The sequence below is a fragment of the Convolutriloba macropyga genome, chromosome 3 (genome assembly GCF_964194025.1).
Source record: "Convolutriloba macropyga chromosome 3, txConMacr16.3, whole genome shotgun sequence".
Classification (NCBI taxonomy): Eukaryota; Metazoa; Xenacoelomorpha; order Acoela; family Convolutidae; genus Convolutriloba; species Convolutriloba macropyga.
Window position 1 is genome coordinate 18,414,435 of NC_134470.1, and position 25,835 is coordinate 18,440,269.

Consider the following 25,835-nt stretch of genomic DNA (forward strand, 5'->3'; position numbering starts at 1 on the left):
GCGGTGATCATAGTTCTTTATTTTTCTTAAGGAATTAAAGGAAAATCAAAGAGACAAAACTAAATTATTCTAGTGAAAACATTACATCAGCGCATCGAACACAAGCCCACGAAAACAAGAAGCAAATATTATGCAAGGTAAAAAAGATAAAAGTATCAACCAAATATTTCCAGTGAGTTAATAGAGTGGCAAAAATATTCCGTATATATGTACAAAAAACTGATACAAGTAGGTATTCGCTAAGGTAAAACATCAAATAAAGATAATTCTTAAAACATCAGCAATAAAGTAATAAAGACAGCACGCCATTTAAAGAGTTCAGTGGAAAATATATTACGTATTTCATTTGACAAGCACAACTACATTAAAATTAGGGGTTTCCCATTGTAGCCCCTCTTTGCTTAGTCCAATTACCCTAAATAAACCATAACGGAGACCACAACTTCATGGTAGGGGCTATAATGGGGGGGGGGGGGGAAAGACATGCAAGTTTTGATTTTGCTGAATCCATAACCATAACATTCATCTCCATTTAACCAGAAGTCTATGGGTTTTGTATTTTTGATTTCCATGAGTTTTATCGAGTTCCACCATGCTGCAAGGGCAAAAATGCCCCACATCCTACTTCGCATATATCAACCTACTCAAAACCTGGGCTCCATATTTTGGTAGGAATAAAACTGCGTGATCGAGTCTACCAAGTTGAACAGTTCTTCCGAGGCTTCGAAGTCACTAAACGAGGGCCTCTTCTCATGTTCAAACCTCAAACATTTTTTCATGAAGGTGTAAATGGCGTCTGGATACTCCCGGTGCTTAGTCGATCCGACGCCAAACTCATTCGGCGTGTCCATAGGCGAACACTTGGGCAGAATTTTGCCTGCACGAACGTACTCGCAAACGTCTTTGTTTGCGATGCCGTAGTATGGCTTCATTCCAAGTGAGAAAATCTCCCACATGACAACTCCAAATTGCCAGACGTCAGATTTGAGATAGTATTTGACACTTGTGAGCATTTCTGGTGGGAGCCAACGTAGAGGAAGGTCTGAGTCCGCATTTACTCTAAAGCGCACAAATGCGTTCACTCAATCAATAAATCACACGCCAGCGTGCTGTTGTGCTCCAATCTGATCTTTTATTATGTATTTTATGTAGTGATTCCAAGTACATCGTGTCCCCATTGCTATAAATTGAACCCCTACTCGTACATTTTTTTCGTTTCTTTCGTATGAGATACATGAGATAAATACAGTATAAATTTCATTGGGGCTATGATGGGAAAACATAACCAAAACTTAATTAAATCAAATCAGACTTCTATGAAAATTGACATTATTTTTTAATGAACAAATTGAGTGAACAGTTGCTTGCTCACCCTGGTACTACAAAGATAAAGTTCAGTTCAGAATAACTAAAATAATCGTGGAAAAAACTAGAAAACTGAACAATAATTCACGACATAACAAATTCGAACACTAGTCTTTCAACACTACTTTTTGATGCATCGAGTAATTAATGGATTGAAACGGGGCCAAAGGCTGAGTGTAAACATTAACAACGCGTCCGTAGTCAGGTGACTTAATTCATAGATTTGTACGTTAAAAGTGTCCTATAACACCACGCAAAGTGGATATGAAAGAATATAAATGAAAATAATATGAAAACAATGAGGCTCGCTAAAATACATTGCAAACAAATGAGGAGATAGAAACCTTTCAAAAATTCAAACACTGTTCGTGAAATAACTGAGGGTGTATGAGTTTGAAAAATCGTTTTTGAACTCACTAAAGGAATTAAATAATCTCACATTAGAGCGCCGATGAGACCTGCCACATTTATGAGTGAGACTCAAGAGAAGACAAACAACAAGATAAAAAAACAACTAACTTTATTTACGGCCAATACTCATTATCATTTTTTAAAACCGCTTATAAACAAAGTCAAAATAGCCTCAGCTAAATAAACAAATTTAAATACCTTGTATTTCACAAGAATTCAGATGGGGCTTGTCCTTAATGAGACTAAGTTACAAGTAGACAAAAAAAGATCACATGTGGCAAAGTTCAAAAACCAATTAAAGATTTTGCAAACAAATGTTTTCAGAAGTTGTAAAAACCATAAGCTTTCAACGACAAAACATAGATTTACGTGTAAATCCTTCGGAAGCCAATGGGACTTGTCATTAATGAGACTAAACCATAAGACTACAAAATATCAACGAATACAGGCAAAACTTCAAAATTTCAAAACATTTTTGAAAAGTGTTGAAGCCCTTAAAACCATAAGCTATTAACTGAAGGCTTAAAAATTTTCACTTAAATATCATTGTTAGTCACTAGGCCCACATTGACCACTATTATTAACTCAAATTATTTTTCATGAAAATAGTGCCAAAGTCAAAAAACCTTGACTTAGAAGATAAAACCAATATGAAGACTACTGTTTGCTTCACCACAAAATGGACTTTACCTGTCATTGATGAGACTAAGTTGAAGTTGGCAAAACAGACATGAAGACAAAGACGGAAAAGATGCGCCAACATTTAAAACACATTTATTTACGAAAACAAATTCAAAGTCATCAAAACCATTATCTGTCAACTGAGATAATCAAATAGGTTCATTCAAACTTCTATAGGAAACCATTTAGTTCTGAATGTCATAACCAGAATGCCATACAACTATATACAGAAAAAGACAATAATAAAATCAAAAACTAAATTTTGTATTGCGAGAAAACTGTGTAGAAGCCGTTAAAACTGTAAGCTAAACTTGATCTTTCAGGGCAAAGCCGATCGCACAATTGTTAAAATTTTTATCTAATGTAGCAAAACTGTCACAAACTTCAGCAGAAATAATGCAATATGTAAAGAAAAACAATGGAAATCAGTCGGATTCACACCTCGAAAACTGTTCAAAAAACGAAAACAAAAAACCTTCTGAATTATAGATTCTACGCTGGATGGGCTTCCTAATTGTTGTGATAAAACTTATTCAATAGTTTCAGAGAAGAAAATGTCCTCGATTGAAGAACCCACTTAGTTGGAAGTGGAATGGCAAACAGATGCAAACACGAGCAATGACAACGCAATGCCTACACTAAGACCCTACGATCAAACCCCAATAACACCGGGCGAAAAGAAGAACGCGGCAAAAAGATCTTACACAGAACTGAGTCCCTTAAACGAATGTGAGATGATTAAAACTGATATTTGGAAGAAAATTGAAGGCACGATAGTTAGCACAACCAACAATGAAATCCCTAACACAATTGAAAACATTGTCTGTGAACTGCAATGTACGTTCAACACCATGATTGAAGAAGCAGTGAAAAAGGCGAAAAAGGAGATCGATAATGTGGGGCGAGACATTTGAGTTTGTTAATACGAAAAATAAAATGCTGGCAAGATGCGAGGCAGAGCAGCTCGAAACCTACACTAGACGCGACAACGTCAAAATTCTTGGTCTTCGGGAAGATTTAAACGAGAATGTGCAATCTCTTGGCGAAAATTTACATCAAACTATGGAGAAAGTGCTTGCGCTAACTAACACCCTAGAATCGTGTCGATGTAAAGGATATTCCTAGTTCTCATCCGGTTATCCTCTTGCAAAGGCCAGGTAAACCCAATTATTGTCAAATTTTCAAGACGGGTTGCTAAGATTGATGTATTGCGAAAGAAGAAAGTTTTGTTTGAAAAAGATGATATTCGAATTTTCGAAGACACAAGCCGACCCAGAGTGATGTTTCTCAACATGATGAAACAAGACAACTAAATAAACTCAGCAAATACAAAAGATGGTTCTATATTGCAGGCCAAAAAAGATGACAACCGTGTTTACAAAATTCTTAATTTATATAAAGGTGCATTTAATCTTGGTTATAGTCTACAAGATTAAAAGAACCTATTTTTCGATCCTATTAAGAATATTAGTGGAACGGAAAACCTTTCTATTTCTGTTCTAAATGATGCTGTCCTCAAACCAACTACTATATCTATATAAACTAGCAATTCGTTAAACAAGCAATTTAATGATTTGGAAGCAATTATTCTTAGTCTTCAATCTCCGCCAAATGCTATATGTCTCACTGAAACTTGGTTAACTGATAACGATGACATCGATTCCTTATTGGTTCCAGGCTTTCACAATTAAGCAATTAAGAATAGAAACACATGGCGGAGGGGTTATGATAAAAATTCAGGATTCCATGTCCTTGTTAGAAGCACATTCAACAGAAATGGAAGAGACTCTTCTGGTCTCATTACAGTACAAAAGATACAGGTTTAAATTGGCTACTGTCTACAATCCACCAAGAACAAATAAACTAAAATTCGCCGAAAAATTCGATAATTTTCTGAATGATTTAACTTTCTTAAATTGTCCTACCGTTATAACTGGTGATTTTAAAATCGACACTCATGTAAAGAATGAATTACAATCAAATTATCTATTCTTAATATCTTTTAATGATTTTGAGCTTGCTAATCTTGAAAATACCAGGCAAACTTCTAACTCCACAACTTGTCTAGATCATTTTATATATCAAAATTTTGCAAGCCCTGAATTTAGTGTACTAACGCATAAAAACTTTTCAGATCATTATCCGATCCTAATTAAGTGGCCTATTAATGTTTATACTGAAAAAACTATTTGCCGTTTAGAGATATAAGCTTTATAAAAAACCAAGAAAACAACTATCGAATTATTTAACTGATTAAGGCTGGAGCCTAAGAAATCGATGTCACTTTTTAAAATCTCGTGATACCAATGAATTATTTACTAAATTCAACAAACTTTTCCTGGAAACCACTTATAAGTACGGTCCTTTAAAATGCTTGGCTGATAAAAAATCGAAAGTACCGAAAAGGTTTACCAACTCACTTAAAAACCTGCGCTTCAAAAAAAAATAAAGCACATCGTAGCATGAAACAAAATCCGCAAGAAAATGAGGCAGCAAAAAAAAAAAATTTACGCGACAAGTTCGGAAAAAGTGCTGGAAAAGCTAAAAAAGGTTTTTGCACAAACATTCGCATCATGTAATGGGGACTCAAGTTAAACATAAGTTACTAGGTGATATTAAAAGAACAACTCGAAAAAGTTCACAAGTACCTGCGTTAAACACATGCAATGCACGTTGCACTGATACAAGCAGCGCTGCCATCAATGAGGAATTTAACACATTCTTCACCAATTTTGGTCCGAAGTGGAAAGAAAATTTTAAAGACGTTCCTTTACCTAAGATGGACGACGTTAACCACTCAATGTATTTAAAGCCCATAACCGTTGACGAGGTTAGGGAAATCACTTACAATCTAGACAGTAAATTTTCATCGGGTGATGATGTCCTCTCAAATCTCATAGTCAAATTATCATCAAATGTTACGATTCCATGCTTAACCCAGATAATCACTAAATCTTTCAAAGAAGGAATATTTCAAAACGATCTGAAAAAGGCCAAAGTAGTTCCCCTTCACAAGGATGAATCTAAACTAGATGAAAATAACTACAGACCAATTTCTCTGCTAAATGTATGCAGTAAAATTATAGAGCGTGCTTTGTTCATTCGCGTATATGCTTACATGGAATATCATAATTTGCTCTTCAATAGGCAATTTGATTTCCGTACCAAACACAGCACTATTGACGCTCTTGTTGAATTAGTCAAAATATAAGATTGAATTGTCAAAATGTAAAAGCTATCAGTTTCTTTCTTGATCTTAAAAAACCTTTTGATACCATTGAGCATGATTTATTAAAAAAGGTCGAAAACACTGGCATCAGTGGCCCAGCTCTAAATTGATTAGCAACATTATTAAAAGCGAGACAACAGCGGTTTATTGTAAAGGGAGCTTGTTCCTCGTGGAATTCTATAGTTTGTGGGGTTCCACAAGTCTCAATTCTGGGTCCTTTATTGTTCCTCATTTAAATCAATGATCTGCCAATAGTTTGCAAGTCTCTTGATGTTATATTGTTTGCGGATGATACAAACCTCACCGCAACCAACAAACGCAATAATTCAGTGCAAGAAGATCTGCAAAACAATAATAATTGGTTGATTGCTAATAAGTTAATACTAAATATGAACAAAACGGTACAAATGAATATAAGGAATAAAAAGAGTGCTTCCAAATCAGTGTTTAAGTTCGATGGTGTTTTTATTAAAGTTTATACTCTTTTTACGTATCTCAGAATCTATGTAGATAGTAAATTAAGTTCTCAATCATATATAGAATATATTAAGAAAAGACTCTCAAAACAGTGTGGTATTATATGTAAGCTGCGTCACTATGTACCCCGAAATCACCTAATTGATTGCTATCGAAGCAATGTTTACCCAATACTTCAATACGGTATTTGGTATATGGCTGTTGCAGTTACTTATCTACAATCTGCAGAAAAAAATTTTAAAATTCATTTATTTCAGTAAATTGTCAGATAGTTGTAGGGACATTTTGATCTCTAATAAATTACTAACAGTATTCGAGTTTGATATTTATGAGCTGCAGAAATTTGTCCAGAAATCATTGAAAAAGATGCATAGCGAAACTTATTTAAATGAACTCTTTGAGTATGAGCATAGTACCAGAAACACCAGAAGATCTACCAAAAACTACCTAAAGCTTCCCTCCTTTAAAACGCAGTTTGAGCGCTCCTCTATTTCATATCGTTGTGCAAGGTTATTTAACATACTGAGAAAGATTTAAGTTCTAGCACAAGACATTTAAATGTATGCAGTAAAATTAAAGAGCGTGCTTTGTTCATTCGCATATATGCTTACATGGAATATCATACTTTGCTCTTCAATAGGCAATTTGACTTTCGTATCAAACACAGCACTATTGACGCTCTTGTTAATTAGTCAAAAAATAAGATTGAATTGTCAAAATGTAAAAGCTATCAGTTTATTTCTTGATCTTAAAAAACCTTTTGATACCATTGAGCATGATTTATTGAAAAAGGTCGAAAACACTGGCACCAGTGGCCCAGCTCTAAATTGATTAGCAACATTATTAAAAGCGAGAAAACAGCGGGTTATTGTAAAGGGAGCTTGTTCCTCGTGGAATTCTATAGTTTGTGGGGTTCCACAAGTCTCAATTATGGGTCCTTTATTGTTCCTCATTTAAATCAAAGATCTGCCAATAGTTTGCAAGTCTCTTGATGTTATATTGTTTGCGGATGATACAAACCTCACCGCAACCAACAAACGCAATAATTCAGTGCAAGAAGATCTGCAAAACAATAATAATTGGTTGATTGCTAATAAGTTAATACTAAATATGAATAAAACGGTACAAATGAATATAAGGAATAAAAAGAGTGCTTCAAAATCAGTGTTTAAGTTTGATGATGTTTTCATTAAATTTTATACTCTTTTTACGTATCTCGGAATCTATGTAGATAGTAAATTAAGTTCTCAATAATATATAGAATATATTAAGAAAAGACTCAAAACAGTGTGGTATTATATGTAAGCTGCGTCACTATGTACCCCGAAATCACCTAATTGATTACTATCGAAGCAATGTTTACCCAATACTTCAATTCGGTATTTTGGTATATGGCTGTTGCAGTTACTTATCTACATTCTGCAGAAAAAAATTTTAAAATTCATTTATTTCAGGAAATTGTCAGATAGTTGTAGGGACATTTTTATCTCTAATAAATTACTAACAGTATTCGAGTTTCATATTTATGAGCTGCTGAAATTTGTCCAGAAATCATTGAAAAAGATGCATAGCGAAACTTATTTAAATGAACTCTTTGAGTATGAGCATAGTACCAGAAACACCAGAAGATCTACCAAAAACTACCTAAAGCTTCCCTCCTTTAAAACGCAGTTTGAGCGCTCCTCTATTTCATATCGTTGTGCAAGGTTATTTAACATACTGAGAAAGATTTAAGTTCTAGCACAAGACATTTAAATGTATGCAGTAAAATTAAAGAGCGTGCTTTGTTCATTCGCATATATGCTTACATGGAATATCATACTTTGCTCTTCAATAGGCAATTTGACTTTCGTATCAAACACAGCACTATTGACGCTCTTGTTAATTAGTCAAAAAATAAGATTGAATTGTCAAAATGTAAAAGCTATCAGTTTATTTCTTGATCTTAAAAAACCTTTTGATACCATTGAGCATGATTTATTGAAAAAGGTCGAAAACACTGGCACCAGTGGCCCAGCTCTAAATTGATTAGCAACATTATTAAAAGCGAGACAACAGCGGTTTATTGTAAAGGGAGCTTGTTCCTCGTGGAATTCTATAGTTTGTGGGGTTCCACAAGTCTCAATTCTGGGTCCTTTATTGTTCCTCATTTAAATCAATGATCTGCCAATAGTTTGCAAGTCTCTTGATGTTATATTGTTTGCGGATGATACAAACCTCACCGCAACCAACAAACGCAATAATTCAGTGCAAGAAGATCTGCAAAACAATAATAATTGGTTGATTGCTAATAAGTTAATACTAAATATGAACAAAACGGTACAAATGAATATAAGGAATAAAAAGAGTGCTTCCAAATCAGTGTTTAAGTTCGATGGTGTTTTTATTAAAGTTTATACTCTTTTTACGTATCTCAGAATCTATGTAGATAGTAAATTAAGTTCTCAATCATATATAGAATATATTAAGAAAAGACTCTCAAAACAGTGTGGTATTATATGTAAGCTGCGTCACTATGTACCCCGAAATCACCTAATTGATTGCTATCGAAGCAATGTTTACCCAATACTTCAATACGGTATTTGGTATATGGCTGTTGCAGTTACTTATCTACAATCTGCAGAAAAAAATTTTAAAATTCATTTATTTCAGTAAATTGTCAGATAGTTGTAGGGACATTTTGATCTCTAATAAATTACTAACAGTATTCGAGTTTGATATTTATGAGCTGCAGAAATTTGTCCAGAAATCATTGAAAAAGATGCATAGCGAAACTTATTTAAATGAACTCTTTGAGTATGAGCATAGTACCAGAAACACCAGAAGATCTACCAAAAACTACCTAAAGCTTCCCTCCTTTAAAACGCAGTTTGAGCGCTCCTCTATTTCATATCGTTGTGCAAGGTTATTTAACATACTGAGAAAGATTTAAGTTCTAGCACAAGACATTTAAATGTATGCAGTAAAATTAAAGAGCGTGCTTTGTTCATTCGCATATATGCTTACATGGAATATCATACTTTGCTCTTCAATAGGCAATTTGACTTTCGTATCAAACACAGCACTATTGACGCTCTTGTTAATTAGTCAAAAAATAAGATTGAATTGTCAAAATGTAAAAGCTATCAGTTTATTTCTTGATCTTAAAAAACCTTTTGATACCATTGAGCATGATTTATTGAAAAAGGTCGAAAACACTGGCGCCAGTGGCCCAGCTCTAAATTGATTAGCAACATTATTAAAAGCGAGAAAACAGCGGGTTATTGTAAAGGGAGCTTGTTCCTCGTGGAATTCTATAGTTTGTGGGGTTCCACAAGTCTCAATTATGGGTCCTTTATTGTTCCTCATTTAAATCAAAGATCTGCCAATAGTTTGCAAGTCTCTTGATGTTATATTGTTTGCGGATGATACAAACCTCACCGCAACCAACAAACGCAATAATTCAGTGCAAGAAGATCTGCAAAACAATAATAATTGGTTGATTGCTAATAAGTTAATACTAAATATGAATAAAACGGTACAAATGAATATAAGGAATAAAAAGAGTGCTTCAAAATCAGTGTTTAAGTTTGATGATGTTTTCATTAAATTTTATACTCTTTTTACGTATCTCGGAATCTATGTAGATAGTAAATTAAGTTCTCAATAATATATAGAATATATTAAGAAAAGACTCAAAACAGTGTGGTATTATATGTAAGCTGCGTCACTATGTACCCCGAAATCACCTAATTGATTACTATCGAAGCAATGTTTACCCAATACTTCAATTCGGTATTTTGGTATATGGCTGTTGCAGTTACTTATCTACATTCTGCAGAAAAAAATTTTAAAATTCATTTATTTCAGGAAATTGTCAGATAGTTGTAGGGACATTTTTATCTCTAATAAATTACTAACAGTATTCGAGTTTGATATTTATGAGCTGCAGAAATTTGTCCAGAAATCATTGAAAAAGATGCATAGCGAAACTTATTTAAATGAACTCTTTGAGTATGAGCATAGTACCAGAAACACCAGAAGATCTACCAAAAACTACCTAAAGCTTCCCTCCTTTAAAACGCAGTTTGAGCGCTCCTCTATTTCATATCGTTGTGCAAGGTTATTTAACATACTGAGAAAGATTTAAGTTCTAGCACAAGACATTTAAATGTATGCAGTAAAATTAAAGAGCGTGCTTTGTTCATTCGCATATATGCTTACATGGAATATCATACTTTGCTCTTCAATAGGCAATTTGACTTTCGTATCAAACACAGCACTATTGACGCTCTTGTTAATTAGTCAAAAAATAAGATTGAATTGTCAAAATGTAAAAGCTATCAGTTTATTTCTTGATCTTAAAAAACCTTTTGATACCATTGAGCATGATTTATTGAAAAAGGTCGAAAACACTGGCGCCAGTGGCCCAGCTCTAAATTGATTAGCAACATTATTAAAAGCGAGAAAACAGCGGGTTATTGTAAAGGGAGCTTGTTCCTCGTGGAATTCTATAGTTTGTGGGGTTCCACAAGTCTCAATTATGGGTCCTTTATTGTTCCTCATTTAAATCAAAGATCTGCCAATAGTTTGCAAGTCTCTTGATGTTATATTGTTTGCGGATGATACAAACCTCACCGCAACCAACAAACGCAATAATTCAGTGCAAGAAGATCTGCAAAACAATAATAATTGGTTGATTGCTAATAAGTTAATACTAAATATGAATAAAACGGTACAAATGAATATAAGGAATAAAAAGAGTGCTTCAAAATCAGTGTTTAAGTTTGATGATGTTTTCATTAAATTTTATACTCTTTTTACGTATCTCGGAATCTATGTAGATAGTAAATTAAGTTCTCAATAATATATAGAATATATTAAGAAAAGACTCAAAACAGTGTGGTATTATATGTAAGCTGCGTCACTATGTACCCCGAAATCACCTAATTGATTACTATCGAAGCAATGTTTACCCAATACTTCAATTCGGTATTTTGGTATATGGCTGTTGCAGTTACTTATCTACATTCTGCAGAAAAAAATTTTAAAATTCATTTATTTCAGGAAATTGTCAGATAGTTGTAGGGACATTTTTATCTCTAATAAATTACTAACAGTATTCGAGTTTCATATTCATGAGCTGCTGAAATTTGTCCAGAAATCATTGAAAAAGATGCATAGCGAAACTTATCTAAATGAACTCTTTGAGTATGAGCATAGTACAGGAAACACCAGAAGATCTACCAAAAACTACCTAAAGCTTCCCTCCTTTAAAACGCAGTTTGAGCGCTCCTCCATTTCATATCGTTGTGCAAGGTTATTTAACATACTGAGAAAGATTTAAGTTCTAGCACAAGACATTGAAAACGAAAATTGGCAACAAATATCTCAATTTTATCATAAATTTAAAGAAAGTTACTTGCTGAATAAAGAGGAGCTGGTATCCTACATTTTGAAGTAAATTTTTCTTTACCCAGCCTCCAAAAATTTTTTTTTCAACTTTTCTTTTCCATAAATTCTAGTCAAAAATTGTTCCGGCACTTACATCGTAAGTGCCAAGGCCTCAAAAATGGTATTATTTTTGGAAAATAACGAAGTCTACATATAGAAAATCGACGAAGAAAATCGAATCGCAAAAAAAATAGTATTTTTCGAATTTCTTTTTACTTATATTTGCCAGGAATCAGCGTCGCTCTCAGAAATCAAGACACAGCATACAGTGTTAGCGTAGTAGGTATACACTTAAAAAATAGAATCGTTTTGAGCTTAAAAACGGTATTTTTTTAAATACTGTGTTTTCAACATCAAAAAATTTAATTATGGTTTTTCTCTTCTTAAATAGTTAATTTTAGCCAGGGCAGATACTAGGTGGGTTAAATAGCCCCGTATATCTGTCCTCTCCGAGATATCTTTTGTTATTATGATATGTAATAATGTTGATAATAATGTAAGCAATTAAATTGTTGATTTAAATTGATTTATTTTATCATAAAAAAGGAGAAATTTATTCTTTCTTTCTTTCAATACCACTCACAACTCGCTACAAGGAGTATATCACTCGCTCAAAATTGACTGAAGAAAAACGCCAGTTGAGCATATAGTTCCTCCCCTCACTAAAGGGGTCAGAACAAATAACCCATGTTTCAAAAAAAATCGCGTTGCTATTGTACATAGTTCACTCCCATCTTACTCATTCCACGTTAACGCGTTCATAAACCCTCGAAATCATACTATAATTAAAGTTTCAGTTAATTTCATTGCGGCGTGATCATGGTAATTTTTTATACGCAGTACCTACCTAACGTTTCCCAAGATTCACAAGTAAACCCTGTAAGAAATAGAGAACTTGTTTAAGCAGTTATACTGTAAAAACACAAGTGCCAATATTTGTTTGAATATGCACTCATTCGTCATTCATTACAAAGAGCTTCGAAAAACAGTCCGAAATGAACGGTGAAAACAATATGGTCAATTTTAGTTTTGACCCGTAATCGAATTTTGCAAGAAAACTTGATGCAACACATTTCAGAAAATTTAGCTGAAGGTATTCCAGGAACACGATTTGCGAACATCTACGCCAAGTCGCTTTTGGCAAAATAAGATTACCAGATCTTGCTGTCAAAGTAATTTGTAAGAAAATTGATCACAAAATGGATAAAATAAAGTCCAATTGCTTATTTCATGAACAGCCTCGTTAACGTTGAACAGCCTTCCATCATGACGAAATTCAGATCAGCACATTATGCTTTATCTACAGGGCGTTCAAAGCGAATGGAACCATCTTTAATATCAGTGTAATTCTAACTTGATGAAATCGGTAGAGGACGTAAGTTGTTCTGCGAAGCCAAAGTCTCCCAGTTTCACGAATGCAGCTTCCGTCAGTAGACAGTTGCGAGTGGCCAAGTCCATATGCACAATCAACTTCTCACTCAGGTAGTTCATGCCCTAAATTAGAACCACACATTTCGTTGTTCAATCTATTCCAATTCTTAGGAATTTTAGTGAATGAGTAATCGGATAAACAATATCAAAATACTGATCAATGAGTTTTCTCTAAATAAAGAGGTCTTTCAATTTTGCATGTTTGCTTTCGTATTGACTATTTTCCATTGACAAACGTCAGCTTTATGTTACATCCACATTTAAGCGAAAAAAACGCTGAAATTCATGAGCGTAAAAAAATTGTGTTCTGCAATTTTTCAGAAATACCGAGTCAGTTAAATTCAAAAAGAGCGGTGCTTTATGTCCTCCGCATCATCATGACGTAATTGACTGACCTGCCAGATGTGCTGACAAAAGGTGTGCAGTTTGTAGAGTGAGATGGATCCAGGGGGTTCTTGTGCTTTCTGTCTCAAGTAGGCATTCAGGCTGCCTAGAGGCAGGTACTCCACTAGAAGTTGAAACGAGCTACAGTTCTGACTTACGACTCCTATCAACGTCGCTATCTACACAAAAACCACAGCAACGTTGTCATCAGAAGTAGGCCGAACAAATGAGACAAACCCATGCCAACTGATGCAAGATTATTTTTGTGTTTCAATTAATGCAGTTTGCTTCCACTCCGTAACTTTGTCGAGATCACTTAGCAAATTTGTCCATTTAATAGATGATACTTTACCAGAAATAGAGTTCGAAATATAGCAGATTCAAATGGCTTAAACATTTAGACAGAAACCTACAAAGGCAACCGCAACAGAACAGTCAGGCCAAATCAACATACCACAAATTGTTACTTTAATTAACACTTGAAGCATAAAAATTGAGAAAAGATATTCTCAAAAAAGGATTCTGCAATAAAAAAAAGTAACTTGTGACACTGTGAACGCTCCACATCTGAGTTAACTTTCCCTACAATTGAATACTTGAATAAGAATACTTCGGTTGATAAGATTTACTGTATCGATCAATGAGAAAAACCTTAATTCTTTTTAATCTCGTATCTAAAATAGGTATAGAAATTTCACCGTTCTTTTACAAGTAAGGAAAAACATCAGAGAAATTGTTTTTTATAAAAATGATCATGAACGATAAATTCAATCTCTGCTTATTTGAATCTACTGAGATTAATAAAAATGCAATAAACGTGGATTTAGAACTCCCACATTAAGAAAACCTTTCACAAGCAAAGAGTTCTATTAAGAAAAATTGTCCCAATTGACCAATCAAAACTATCGCACCTCGCCGATAAATCAAATATTTTAGACCTTAGATACAAAATTTTTGCAACTGTGGTTAAGTAAAACTTAACAAGAGCGTTGAAACCAATAAATTGATTAAAATGTGAAATCAAAATGTGTATTATTCTAAGTAAGGCACAAATTCTTGCGATAAATTATCTTTGCACACAATAAGTGTTAACAAACAAACTCTCCCCTCCGACATCAATGGCACATTCTCCGGTTGGGAGAACAAAGAGTTCAAGTGAAAAGATGTGCCCCAATAATTGAGACAAAAACGCAAGGACAATTTAGAAACAAAAATTAAATCTATTCAAATCAGTTTAAATATATCTCTTAGCCCTCACATTGTAAACAAAAATGAATATTTCTAAGAATTTGTTCAATTAAGCACAACGAAATTCACCATTTGTTAAACAAATTCTTGACCGTGATATCAGAACAGAGGTGTTTATATCACCAACAAACCGACAACACCTGGATCTGCAAAACGCTGAATACTACTGAGTAAGCATTTGAAACGACAGACAGTCTCCAGCCAATAAGTTAAATAACGACTTCCCGGGAAAAATAGCAACCGGATAAATCAGGAAACAAGCTCTTCAACCGTTGGAAACCTCAAGCAATAACGAAGCAACTGCAAAAAATCTGTAGCAAAGAGAGTGAGAAGTTCTCGAGAGAACAAACTCGTGGCACAACAATTATAAAACTGTCACGGATGAAGATGACAAAAAGGGGTAGCTATTTGCTGTCACATAAAAGCGTCAAATAATTGCAGGTAGGGAAAATCATCGTCCAAGTACGATAAAAACAGAGCCAGCATTTAATATTTATGGCACGGGGTAACATGATTTTATGCAGAAAGACCACATCTAATGAAGACAATTCACATTTATTCATATCGAGAAAAGCATTTCAGTCCTGTCAGAGCTACCATAAAAGGAAAAAAGATTCGGATGCGTAGGATGGAAACACTCGACGCTCAGTCATTTTTGTCTACATCTGTTGCCAGAGCAACGCTGACGCAATTCTGTCAACATAGCTAGTTTTGAGTTGGATTTTCCCTCCCTCTATCAACACAAACACCTATACCAAATCAAAAACAGCCACGTTTGGTCACGTGACTGAGAAATATGAAAGGCGAACAGATAAAATCAGCAGGAAAACAACCATTCAACCGCCACAGGCAACGGCATTGTTCTCTTGATCGAAATTTCCTGAAAACCTGAAAAGAGCAACATGCGCTGTTAAAAAAACTTACTAAACATAACCGACTAACGTCGGACGAATTGCTCTCAAACGACCGGCGAGCGGTTGGCTTCGTCAGTAGCTAGCCACGGGGGGGGGGGTGCACTGGGGGCTGATGGGGGCAACACTGGGTTGGGGGGGGGGGGAACAGCGCGGTGGGGATGGGGGTCAACGGGGGGGGGGGGGGGGGGGGTTCTCAACCTCTCAGAACCGCCCTTCACACCATAAGTATAAGTATAAGTCTCCAAAACACTTTGAGCTGAAACAGAGCTGAAAGGCTCTAAGAGCACTTAATGCCCGCTGGGCGCTACCTGTTTATCCCGTTTTTGAGGGCGAAAAGTCAAAAGCGTCAGACGAAAAATCGAACAAGCGAAAAATCGCATAAAAAAAGACCAACAGGACTAATATAATTGCTACAAACTTCGTTTGAGAGCAACTAAAAATGCTAAAAGAAACTGATCTTGTGCAGTAAATTGTTACTATGTCTTGCATTGAAATTTTTCTTGAGCAGTAAATTACTTGTTAACGTGTCCTGAATCTACGAATTACATGAGCTGAAATTCAGCTGCTATAACCCCGACTTCCCTTATTTCAACTGTGAATACAAAGAGCGAAACCCAACTCAAGTTTAAGTTTAAATATTTTGTTCGAACAGGTCTTAGAAATATATCTGGTTTACATAAATAGATCCCGTATTGTGTGATATGTATCAAACCCAGTCGAATTTGATATCGAAAAAACTAAGCTTAGCGAATAGTCATACTGAAATTGTAATGCTACGATAAGAAAAATAGCGGCTATACAGTTACAAAATCGAACTGCAAAAATCAAAATATCCGGACAATTTTTGAACCACTGAAACGAACTGAGCGGTGTAAAACAATTCGCTGGTTTAAGACTTTCTCATGTAGATGGATAATCAATTTAATTACTGAAATTTTAAATGTTTTACAAACTTTGGAAAGAAATTTTAGAACTAGCATAATCTGAACAGTATTGGGTGCACAAAGTTGTTCATATCTATTCAAATTAAAAAAATCAATGAACGCCAGTTAAGAAAAAGATGATATGCTTGACCCATTTGATGGGGTACGAAAAATACTTATGGAATTCCCTACATTTCTTCTATTAATGTACAAAAATACTATGCTCACAAAATATACTATTTCTCTGCTTGTCCAAAGGTGGGAGCGAGTTTTGCATAAAAGGTGTTGTAAGCATTTATCGAAGGGTGCGTTCAAGTTTGGCAGAATACATTTTAGTTCAAAACACTCCGAAAATGAGTGACAATTCTAAAAGCAATCTTACATTGGTATGTTTCAGCTGATGCATAATCTGAGCTTCCTTCTTCAACTTCGCTTCAGCCTGCAGACTCTCCAAATTAGACACAACCGTATCATAGTTAACACTCGCCACCTTCACAGCTACTTGCTCCCCAGTTGACGTAATAATAGCCAAGAAAACCTTCCCGTACTCTCCCTTGTCCAATTGCTTGAGACGCTTCACATTATCAGCTTCAAACTCAAACTTCGGTCCAAGTAGTGCATAATTTTGGTCGTTTAGACTTGTACAAGCTGTTTCGTATGTTCTGTTTGTATTCGACCGACCTCGATAAGAAGTACAAGCAACTGAAAGTGGACTATAAATCTCGTGATCTGTTTTTGATCCGTTGAGACAAACTCGTTGTTCGTGTATTTTATGCATGATAATGACATTGGATCTGTCATTTGACAGTACAATTGAGTGTCTGTTCGAAGCATTCCGGATGTGAACAAAAATGACAGCAAAGCTTGAGAACAGCAAGAGGGCCACAACACACAACGGAATGATTACAACTTTGGGTTGATTATCAGGTCTCTGCAGGAACTCCCTTATCTTGATTACGTAAGTATCTTCTTCTAAATCCGACATCGTCATGAAACTTGACAGTGGCTCCCTGAAACATACGTATGCATGTTTCGACTTCATGCAACGGCTACTTAACTTCTTGCCAACGGTTCTTGCCTGGCTACTTAACCTCCGAAATATTCGTCGGAGAGACAAGTCTGGTATCTCTTGAAAGCCCTCCCAGAGTAGAGTATGTTTGCAAAGAAGTGTTTATTGAATTCCATTTTTACCTACGTTTTACTTCAAAAAGATAAGAAAAAGTTTACCACGATAATTAACCACAATTATTAACCTACAAAATTTCATTTGAATCAAGTGCTAGTTCAAAGCGAAAACTTGGTCAAATTAACACAAAATAATTGTCAGAAAATTCCAAACTAAGTTGAATGTCAAACCTTCTTGAATGTCAAACCCCCACCAGAGAAAAAGCTGACTGTTATCTCTTTCCCTACCTCAATCAGGAGCTTGGTTGACGGCAGCACCTATCCCTGCTCTTGGCCTACACCTTCAACCTATCGAGTTCCGAGCTGCTCTGAAATACCTTTTAGGAGTTCCACTCTATGATTCGGATAGGAGATGTCCATATTGTAAGTCAGCTATTTTGGACATATTTGAAGATCATGCCGTTTCATGTCACGGGCGTGGCGATATAATCTCTCGTCATGACAGAGTACGAGACACAATAATGACAGCTTGTTCGTCGGCCAATCTTTCCCCTGTATGTGAGCAAAAACATCTTCTGCTGGAAAATAATTCAAGACCAGGCAACGTGTATTTGCCCAGTTTTATAGCAGGCAACCCGCAGCCTTAGACGTCACCATTACGTCCCCACTGCAAGCCAGTCTTATCTCAGATGCGGCGAGGACATGTGGTTTTGCTCTAACCCTAGCAGAAGACAGAAAGATTGGGCATTATTACCAGAAGTGCAGCGATATGGGCATCCACTTCATACCTTTGGCGGACTATCCGAAACAACAAGGAAAACATTGAAAAGAACAGCTCTTTTATCTGATAACAGAGGTTTCCAGACCTCAGGCCTATCAGTAGCCTTCAGTCGCCTCGCTCAAGCGGTATCAATAATCCGAAACTCATCAGATTTCAGTAAACAACTAGTAAACAAAACGTAGCTGCGATCGCTTGTCTGAAACTTGAAACGCTTATTTCTTTGCTTACGTCTGAAACTTGCTCAGCCCACTTTTCTAATTTGATTCACCAATGAATCTCTTTATGTATAGTGCCATACACAACATAACTGCTCAAATGGTCCGTCAATTAAATCGAATCATATCGGGTACGCTAAACTATTCACAAAAATTGTGTCTCAAACGTCAAGTAAATAAGTATATAAACATTAACGCCGGGTAAATTGCTCTCAACTGACTGTCAAGCGGCAGGCTTCGTAGATAGTTAGCAACGGTTAGAGGTGCTAGCTTGCTTACTTGAAAAGGCCTGGGGTGAGCAAGGTAGCGGTGGGAGGGGGTCGATTATTACATTTGCCAAAATCTGTATCACATCTGCCAATGAAAATTGCTCAAAACAGCAGCCAGACCAATCTCAACTGAGTCTTAGCGTATTCCGCCAAAAGTATAGATCGAAATGGATATGTTACAAAATCGCATCATTATAGCAGCATCATAAACCACCAAGCACTACTTTAACCTCCCATTCAAGAAACTCAACTGTTGTGTAAGGCTCCGTAGGTGAGATATAAAAAGAGGGTCCAAAGAGATAAAGTTCCCAATGTTACAATCTAATCAACTCTGCCTGGTATCCAGATGATACACAGCTAATATGACCTAAATCGACAATACCCTTGAAAGCACCTGGGGCACTGCATGCACATGCCCATATTTAATTTCTAAAGCCAGGGCTGTTATAAAGCTAGACAACTTTCTAACTGAAAAAGGTCTACTTGACTGGCTCTCCAGCAAAATAAAAAACCGCTCAACCAAGCCATTTTGCACTCTGAGCACTATCATAACGCGACAAAGACTGCTGATCACAAACGTTAGGATGGATTTTCAGCAATAGTTTAGATAGCAGGCTCAGCAAACACGTCATATAAGCTACGGCAGACAAAAAAAACATTGAAATCTTCTCACGGTTGCTGCTGGAAATAAAACGCCCATAGCAACTAAAAAATAACCGGAATCACCCCCAGGTCGAATAAATTAAGGGTTATCGCAAAAAATGGGTGACGCAAAAATGTCAAGCACTTATAAGCAACGCAACTATTTCTCACATCAAGATTTCAAAAACTATTTTACAAACATTGTCAAAATGGGGTTTTAAATCAAACTACAATTGCCCAAATACAGTTCAATGTAATGGCATGACGAAAACCTTTTGCAAAACAAAATACAGATTTGTGCTCAATTTAAAAGATCTTCATTTTTCGAGCAAATGCTTTTCAGAATATATCGTTAGATACGATGACTTGACAGTCTCAGTTCTCAAATTTTTAATTTTTGGTCTAGTTGCTCTTTCTACTTTTCAAAATTGAATGTTATCAAATAGATCAAACTCAAAAATAAGAGGAGGAACGGTCAAAAAAGCGTGCGCCATGAGATCATGTTAAAAATCAAAACCACATTTGATCAAAAAAAATCATGTGAGTAGTTTTAAAATTTCACTCGTTGCGGCGAATTTCACTTATTGCATTAAAACTTGCATCAACTGGCATCAAATAGCATTAATTTCTGATTGCTCAAGGTGTTGTGAAGTTCGAATTACACATTTTAGTGAACGAGGAAGCCTAGCTGAACAAAATCTAACAGGGGAGGGGATGATTGTCTAAAAGAAAACGAAATTTTTCAACATAAAAAGACAAATCGAGCACTAGACACCAGCTAATTAACATTAGCGCCAACGAAGAAACATCTAATTTCTTCGCGAATCAAGCATTCAAGGTTCTCCACAAACATCGGGTCCCCCAAAAGTCAAGTAAAAGAATATATGAAAAGAATATGCGCACACGTCTGACAAAATTGTTTGCCAGCGAGTAAGAAAAAGTGCCAGAACCAAATTAAGCCCTAATCAGCCAGCAGAAAGTTCAGCCACCCATAAAAAAAATGCACGTATTACTACACGACGGCCTTGAAACATAGAATTTCCAATATGCGAAAAAAATGAGGACCTGCAAGTGCTTTTGGTCATCATGGGGGTAAGATACCAGACAGCGTTACTCTAATAGAAGTAAAGTTAAACAGCACTCGAGTAGAAAACTGATTCTATAAAAATTAAAAACAATCCTGCACCTATCTACTGCCCATTAGATAAATTAATGTCAAGTCTATATCGCATCTGCCAAAGAAAAAAAAAAGCAGTCAAACCAATCCCAACTGAGTCTTAAGTATTCCGCCAAAAACAAGTCGAAATTAAAATCTAAAACTATTAACTCAAAATTGCAACAATCTCAACCACCCGGAAAGAATTTACCCCCCCCCCCCCCCATAAAAAGACCCTGCTGATGGTTGTTTCATATGTGTTTTTCCGACTTCCAACGGACATCCGTAAGGTTCTCATACCGATAATTGCTGAATTCTCATAACGATAACTGATGAATCAGCTCAGGCCCCGTAGGTAAGCTATAACAAGGTCCAGAGAGATCTTTCCCAATCTTACATACTCCAATCGATTATCTTTGGTATCCAGATAATATACTACCTCCATGATCTAAGCTATCAGTACCCTTAAATTCATTTGCACATGCCCTTATTTTTTGTCTAAAAGCACAATTGTTGTCAGCTGAAGCAGCATTAAAGTCTGATTTCTCAAGGTGGTTTGAGCATTTTAATTTTACTTTTTTGTGGAGGAGCAAGCCTAGTTAAGCAAAAGTTGACAGGCGGAATTGATTGCCTTACAAAAGAAAAGATCTGATTTCTTCGCAAATCAAACAGGTTAGGTTATTCACAAAAATCGGGTCTCTCCTAAATCACGCTAGAAAATATTACACGTTTCACAATATTTGCTTGCCCACAATAGGCTCAGAACAATTGACAGAACCACTTTGAGCCCTGATCAGCCAGCAGAAAGTTCACCCACCGGTCAGAATAATGCAAAGATTACTAAAGGAGTCGTGAAACAGGACTCCAAATTAAGGCACGAAAAAAATGTTTCGCAGAAGCTTTTTGCCATCATGGAGGTGCACCTCTCCTTTTGCCGGAGCCTTCGGTATTCAGTCATCAGACCTTAAGAGGAACGAATTTCAAGCCATGAAGACCAGAGAATTGGTGCAAAGACCACCTGGGGTCCAGCGCTTTGAGGAGTTGAGTCCAGTGAGCCGGAAAGTTCCTTCGGGACATAGCAGAGCATGTGTTGTTGTCTGGACCAAACAAGTAGTGTAGCAATAATTTCAGCTCTGCGATCATAGAGTTAACACTACTCTGATGTTATTTTAGTGACTATAACTACATCAATCTTGTCTGGAACTTACACAGTATTTCTTACTAGAAGACTTTCATTTCAGATACAAAAAGTACTCAGGGAACACGCAGTTTCTTTCTTCCATTACTCATCAACTTTTGGCGTATACAGTGTAGCAACTATCCCACGCTCCCTCAACCATAACCAACCATGCATTCGTTGCCTACTAGTAAGGAGGTTCAGATTGATTAGAGTTTACAAGAGATTTCAATTGGAGACTTAGTAGCCAAATCACTATTAAATAGTCAAACCTCATCTACTAGTCTTGATTTCACTTTCCTTACTTTGTTACAATAATCTAAGCTCCCCATATCCTTGAATTTATCTGTGGCATTGCATGCATATTCCCAAATTTTATTTCTAAATGCACAAGTTAAAGCGGGACAGCTTCCTAGCTGAAAAAAGTTCTAATTGACCGGCTCTCAACTAAAATACGAAACCACTCAACCAAGCCACTTTTGACTCTGAGCGCTATCATAACTCGGCAAAAACCACCGCGCAGCATCAGTGAATTCTCAGCATGTTTTCTCAGGCTCATCACACACGTCATATATGCCACGACAAACGAACAACCTCGAAATCTTGCTGCTGCAAAGAAAACGACTTCAACAACAAAAAATAACCGGAATCAACTCCAAGTCGAGCAAACTAAGGGTTATAGCAACAAATGAGCAGCGAGAAAATGCCAAGCACTAAAGGCTTACGCAGCCAAACTACTCACAGCATGAGTTTAGAGAAAAATATTTCAAATTATTGAGAGAATGTGGTTGTACAGTTTCCCTTATACAAATCAATGTAATGGCAACGCAGATAACATATTGAAAAAAAAGGATTACAAAATTCCGCTGAATTCAAAATTTTGTATATACAACAATTCAAAGTTATTCTTTTGTCGAGTAAATGCTTTTTTGGATCTATTATCTACAACAACAACTAAAATAACCGGAATGCTCGCCAAGTCGAAACATAGCCGCCAAACACCCGCCGTTGACCCACATCGTGACTGGAGAAGAAAAAGAAAAAAACAAAGACAAATTGACCGATTTTTTTTGTTTTTTTTTAGTGTCAAGAAGTGTCCTAATTCGGCGTGCAGTTTCAGTTAGATTCGAAAATTATACTTAATTCAGTTACTAATACTACTAATGCCAGCTAGCAAACATTATAATGAACTTCGATAACTTCCTAATGCACTATGACGTATTTACCGGGCTTTATGGGTTTATCCCGTCTCTTTTGATTTTGCTCTTCTGACATTTACCGTATTCACCAAATAGCGTTATTCGATGCGTGAAAGAAATTAAAATCCATTCAGTTGAAACAGTGAGTGAAGTAAGCCAGAACTCAAACGTGGTAATCGTGACTTATGTAAAACAAAACGTGATCAAAAGGGAAAGCGAATTAAAAAATAGGAGAGCGCCTAAATAATAGCCATTGAGAGGGCGGCTATTAATAAACTAACGGCTGTAATAAGTTTAGCTGCTAAACAATATTAGAGCCAACCACCGACGAAACTGCTTCTCATACCATGATTAAATGAGTTTTCAAAAACTTCGGTGATTTGATGACTTAGACTAGTGAAATTCAAAGAGAACTGCTCAGCGACTTAACACCAATCAGTTTTTACCTGTTGATGTTTTTGAAGACAAGCAATTAAATCATCAGAAGACAAAAATGATCAAAAATACGTGAGGCCAGCAGGACTAACTTACTTGCTAAAAATTTCGTTTGAGAGCAGTTAATCAATCACAGCAGATGTCATTGTCTTGAGTTAGTTAAATAATCAGTGATTTAAGACACGTTGACGTAAAAACTCAGAGAAAAATGTAAAAAAAATGACATTCACAAAAAATGACTCCCCGTTCACAAAATGACGTGCAAAGGGGTAAAAGGCATTAAGAAAATCACTAACTGGTTTCTAGGCTCCCTATCGCTTCGCGTCTATTTTACAAGGAAAAACGGCAATTGAAGACCAAAGCTGATATTAATGGCCTATTTATGTATTTTTGATCGGTGCCGATCAATTGTTTTTGTTGGTTGCGGACGCAACTTAACAAAAAAAATTGTTGGTTGCTATTCAACTACGATTCTATTGAAATTTTTGCAATTGGATGCACAGATCCAAGCAAAACAAATAAATGCACAACATTGAAGTGCAAAAATTCAGTAGTATCACGACCCTTCTGCACACTTTGTGAAAAGCTCATAACAGGAGGCGGCAAACAAACAAATCAATTCGGACGGGATTATAAAAATAGTAGTTTTGGTTTTTTGAGTGTGTTTTTTGTTACCTCGCAGATACAGAATCGCCGGAGATACAGAATCGCCAGAATCTAAGTATAAGAAAATATTTCAACTGCAAGGAGAACACTTAACAACTTCTGCTTTAAGAAAGATTAACTTAACAAAAAAAATTGTTGGTTGCTATTCAACTATGATTCTATTGAAATTTTTGCAATTGGATGCACAAATCCAAGCAAAACAAATAAATGCACAACATTGAAGTGCAAAAATTCAGTAGTATCACGACCCTTCTGCACACTTTGTGAAAAGCTCATAACAGGAGGCGGCAAACAAACAAATCAAATCGGACGGGATTATAAAAATAGTAGTTTTGGTTTTTTGAGTGTGTTTTTTGTTACCTCGCAGATACAGAATCGCCGGAGATACAGAATCGCCAGAATCTAAGTATAAGAAAATATTTCAACTGCAAGGAGAACACTTAACAACTTCTGCTTTAAGAAAGATTAACTTCTGCAACCTTTAAGAAAGATTAACTTCAGATACTAACGCATTCCGACCCGCAGAGCATTTTCGAAGATTCTGCTGCTTCTCTGAAAAGCACCAGTAGTCCCGACTGCTCTCAAGTGGATAGCAGTAATTGTTCTCCACTAACGGCAGCAATTTTTTCCTTCTCAGCTTTCTAATTCTTGGATCTGTCCAATTCAAACAATCGGACATGTCTTCTTCCAAAGGTACCCTAGAATTCCAATCAGCAAAAAGAATTTCCGACGCTGAAACCTGCTGGTAAAATTGTTTGTAGTTACAGCTTTCAACGGCTAACGAGGTACCCGTACAATTGAACTTGCAAAGGTCGTACAGCCAGTCACAGGTTCTGGAGCAAATAACCGGTGTTCCAGAATTCTCAGCCAAGGTTACATTCTTACAAATTGGGGTGAGAATAGTTCGTTGAACTGAGTTCAAAAAGACTTCGGGTTTCAGGCAACGTAACTGAAGGAGAGTCAACTCTTCAAATCGACCATCAATATAATTTTGCGAATCAGTACAACCGCTCAAATAGATATCAAGTTGTGGTTGCTCCACATCAGCAGCGTCGAAATTAACGTGCATGTTAACCTCTTCATTGCCATTAGCTTCTTGATCGTCAAGAAGTAGCACGCTGTCAAACTGAAGGTCCACAATACACTCTGACGTCACATTTTTCAGAATGACGTTCAAGTTGTCTGGCCATGTTGAAATCACGATGTCTTTTGTGTTGATCTTCGTACTTCGCCCACTTGCGATGAAAAGAAATACTAATGGAACGACAAAATGATGATAGTTCATTACCTTTCGATATACAACTTTTGTAATATTAGAGCGCGTAACTATTAATGATGGCGAGGACGACCAAAAACTTCACTCCAACATTTTGAGCCGAACATCAGTGGAACCCATAATTGAGCGGTCATACTCTTTGCTGATAAATAAATCAGATAGATCAATTTTTTGAGACAAAATCATGTAATCTCTACATATAAACAAGTTTTTCGTTTTATATTCGACCAAACAGGTAATCCAACAATAACGGCTAACAAAGAATTAAGAAAATGTCTAATTTAAGATAAATGTGCAGGACTGTTGTTTTCCGATCAGACAATATCTATCGAGACGATAAGTTTACAATCAATCAATCATCAACAAAACAAATCTGAAATACGAAAAGCCAGTTTTTA

At 36.0% G+C, this 25,835-nt stretch overlaps 2 protein-coding genes across 2 annotated transcripts in view; both read right to left on the reverse strand.

The window, feature by feature from the left end:
• The window catches only part of LOC142336027 (sperm-associated antigen 1-like), a 286,466-nt gene that overhangs the window by 156,483 nt on the left and 104,148 nt on the right, over window positions 1–25,835 (reverse strand). The gene's annotated exons all lie outside the window — the stretch shown is intronic.
• Window positions 46–25,831, reverse strand: LOC142336023 (uncharacterized). Its single transcript, XM_075384499.1, has 5 exons — window positions 24,671–25,831; window positions 16,879–17,506; window positions 13,423–13,590; window positions 12,951–13,090; window positions 46–1,059 (listed from the first exon to the last, which is right to left on the reverse strand). Exons 1-5 carry the CDS (start codon window positions 25,444–25,446, stop codon window positions 645–647), a joined length of 2,127 nt encoding a protein of 708 aa, XP_075240614.1. The 5' UTR covers window positions 25,447–25,831; the 3' UTR covers window positions 46–644.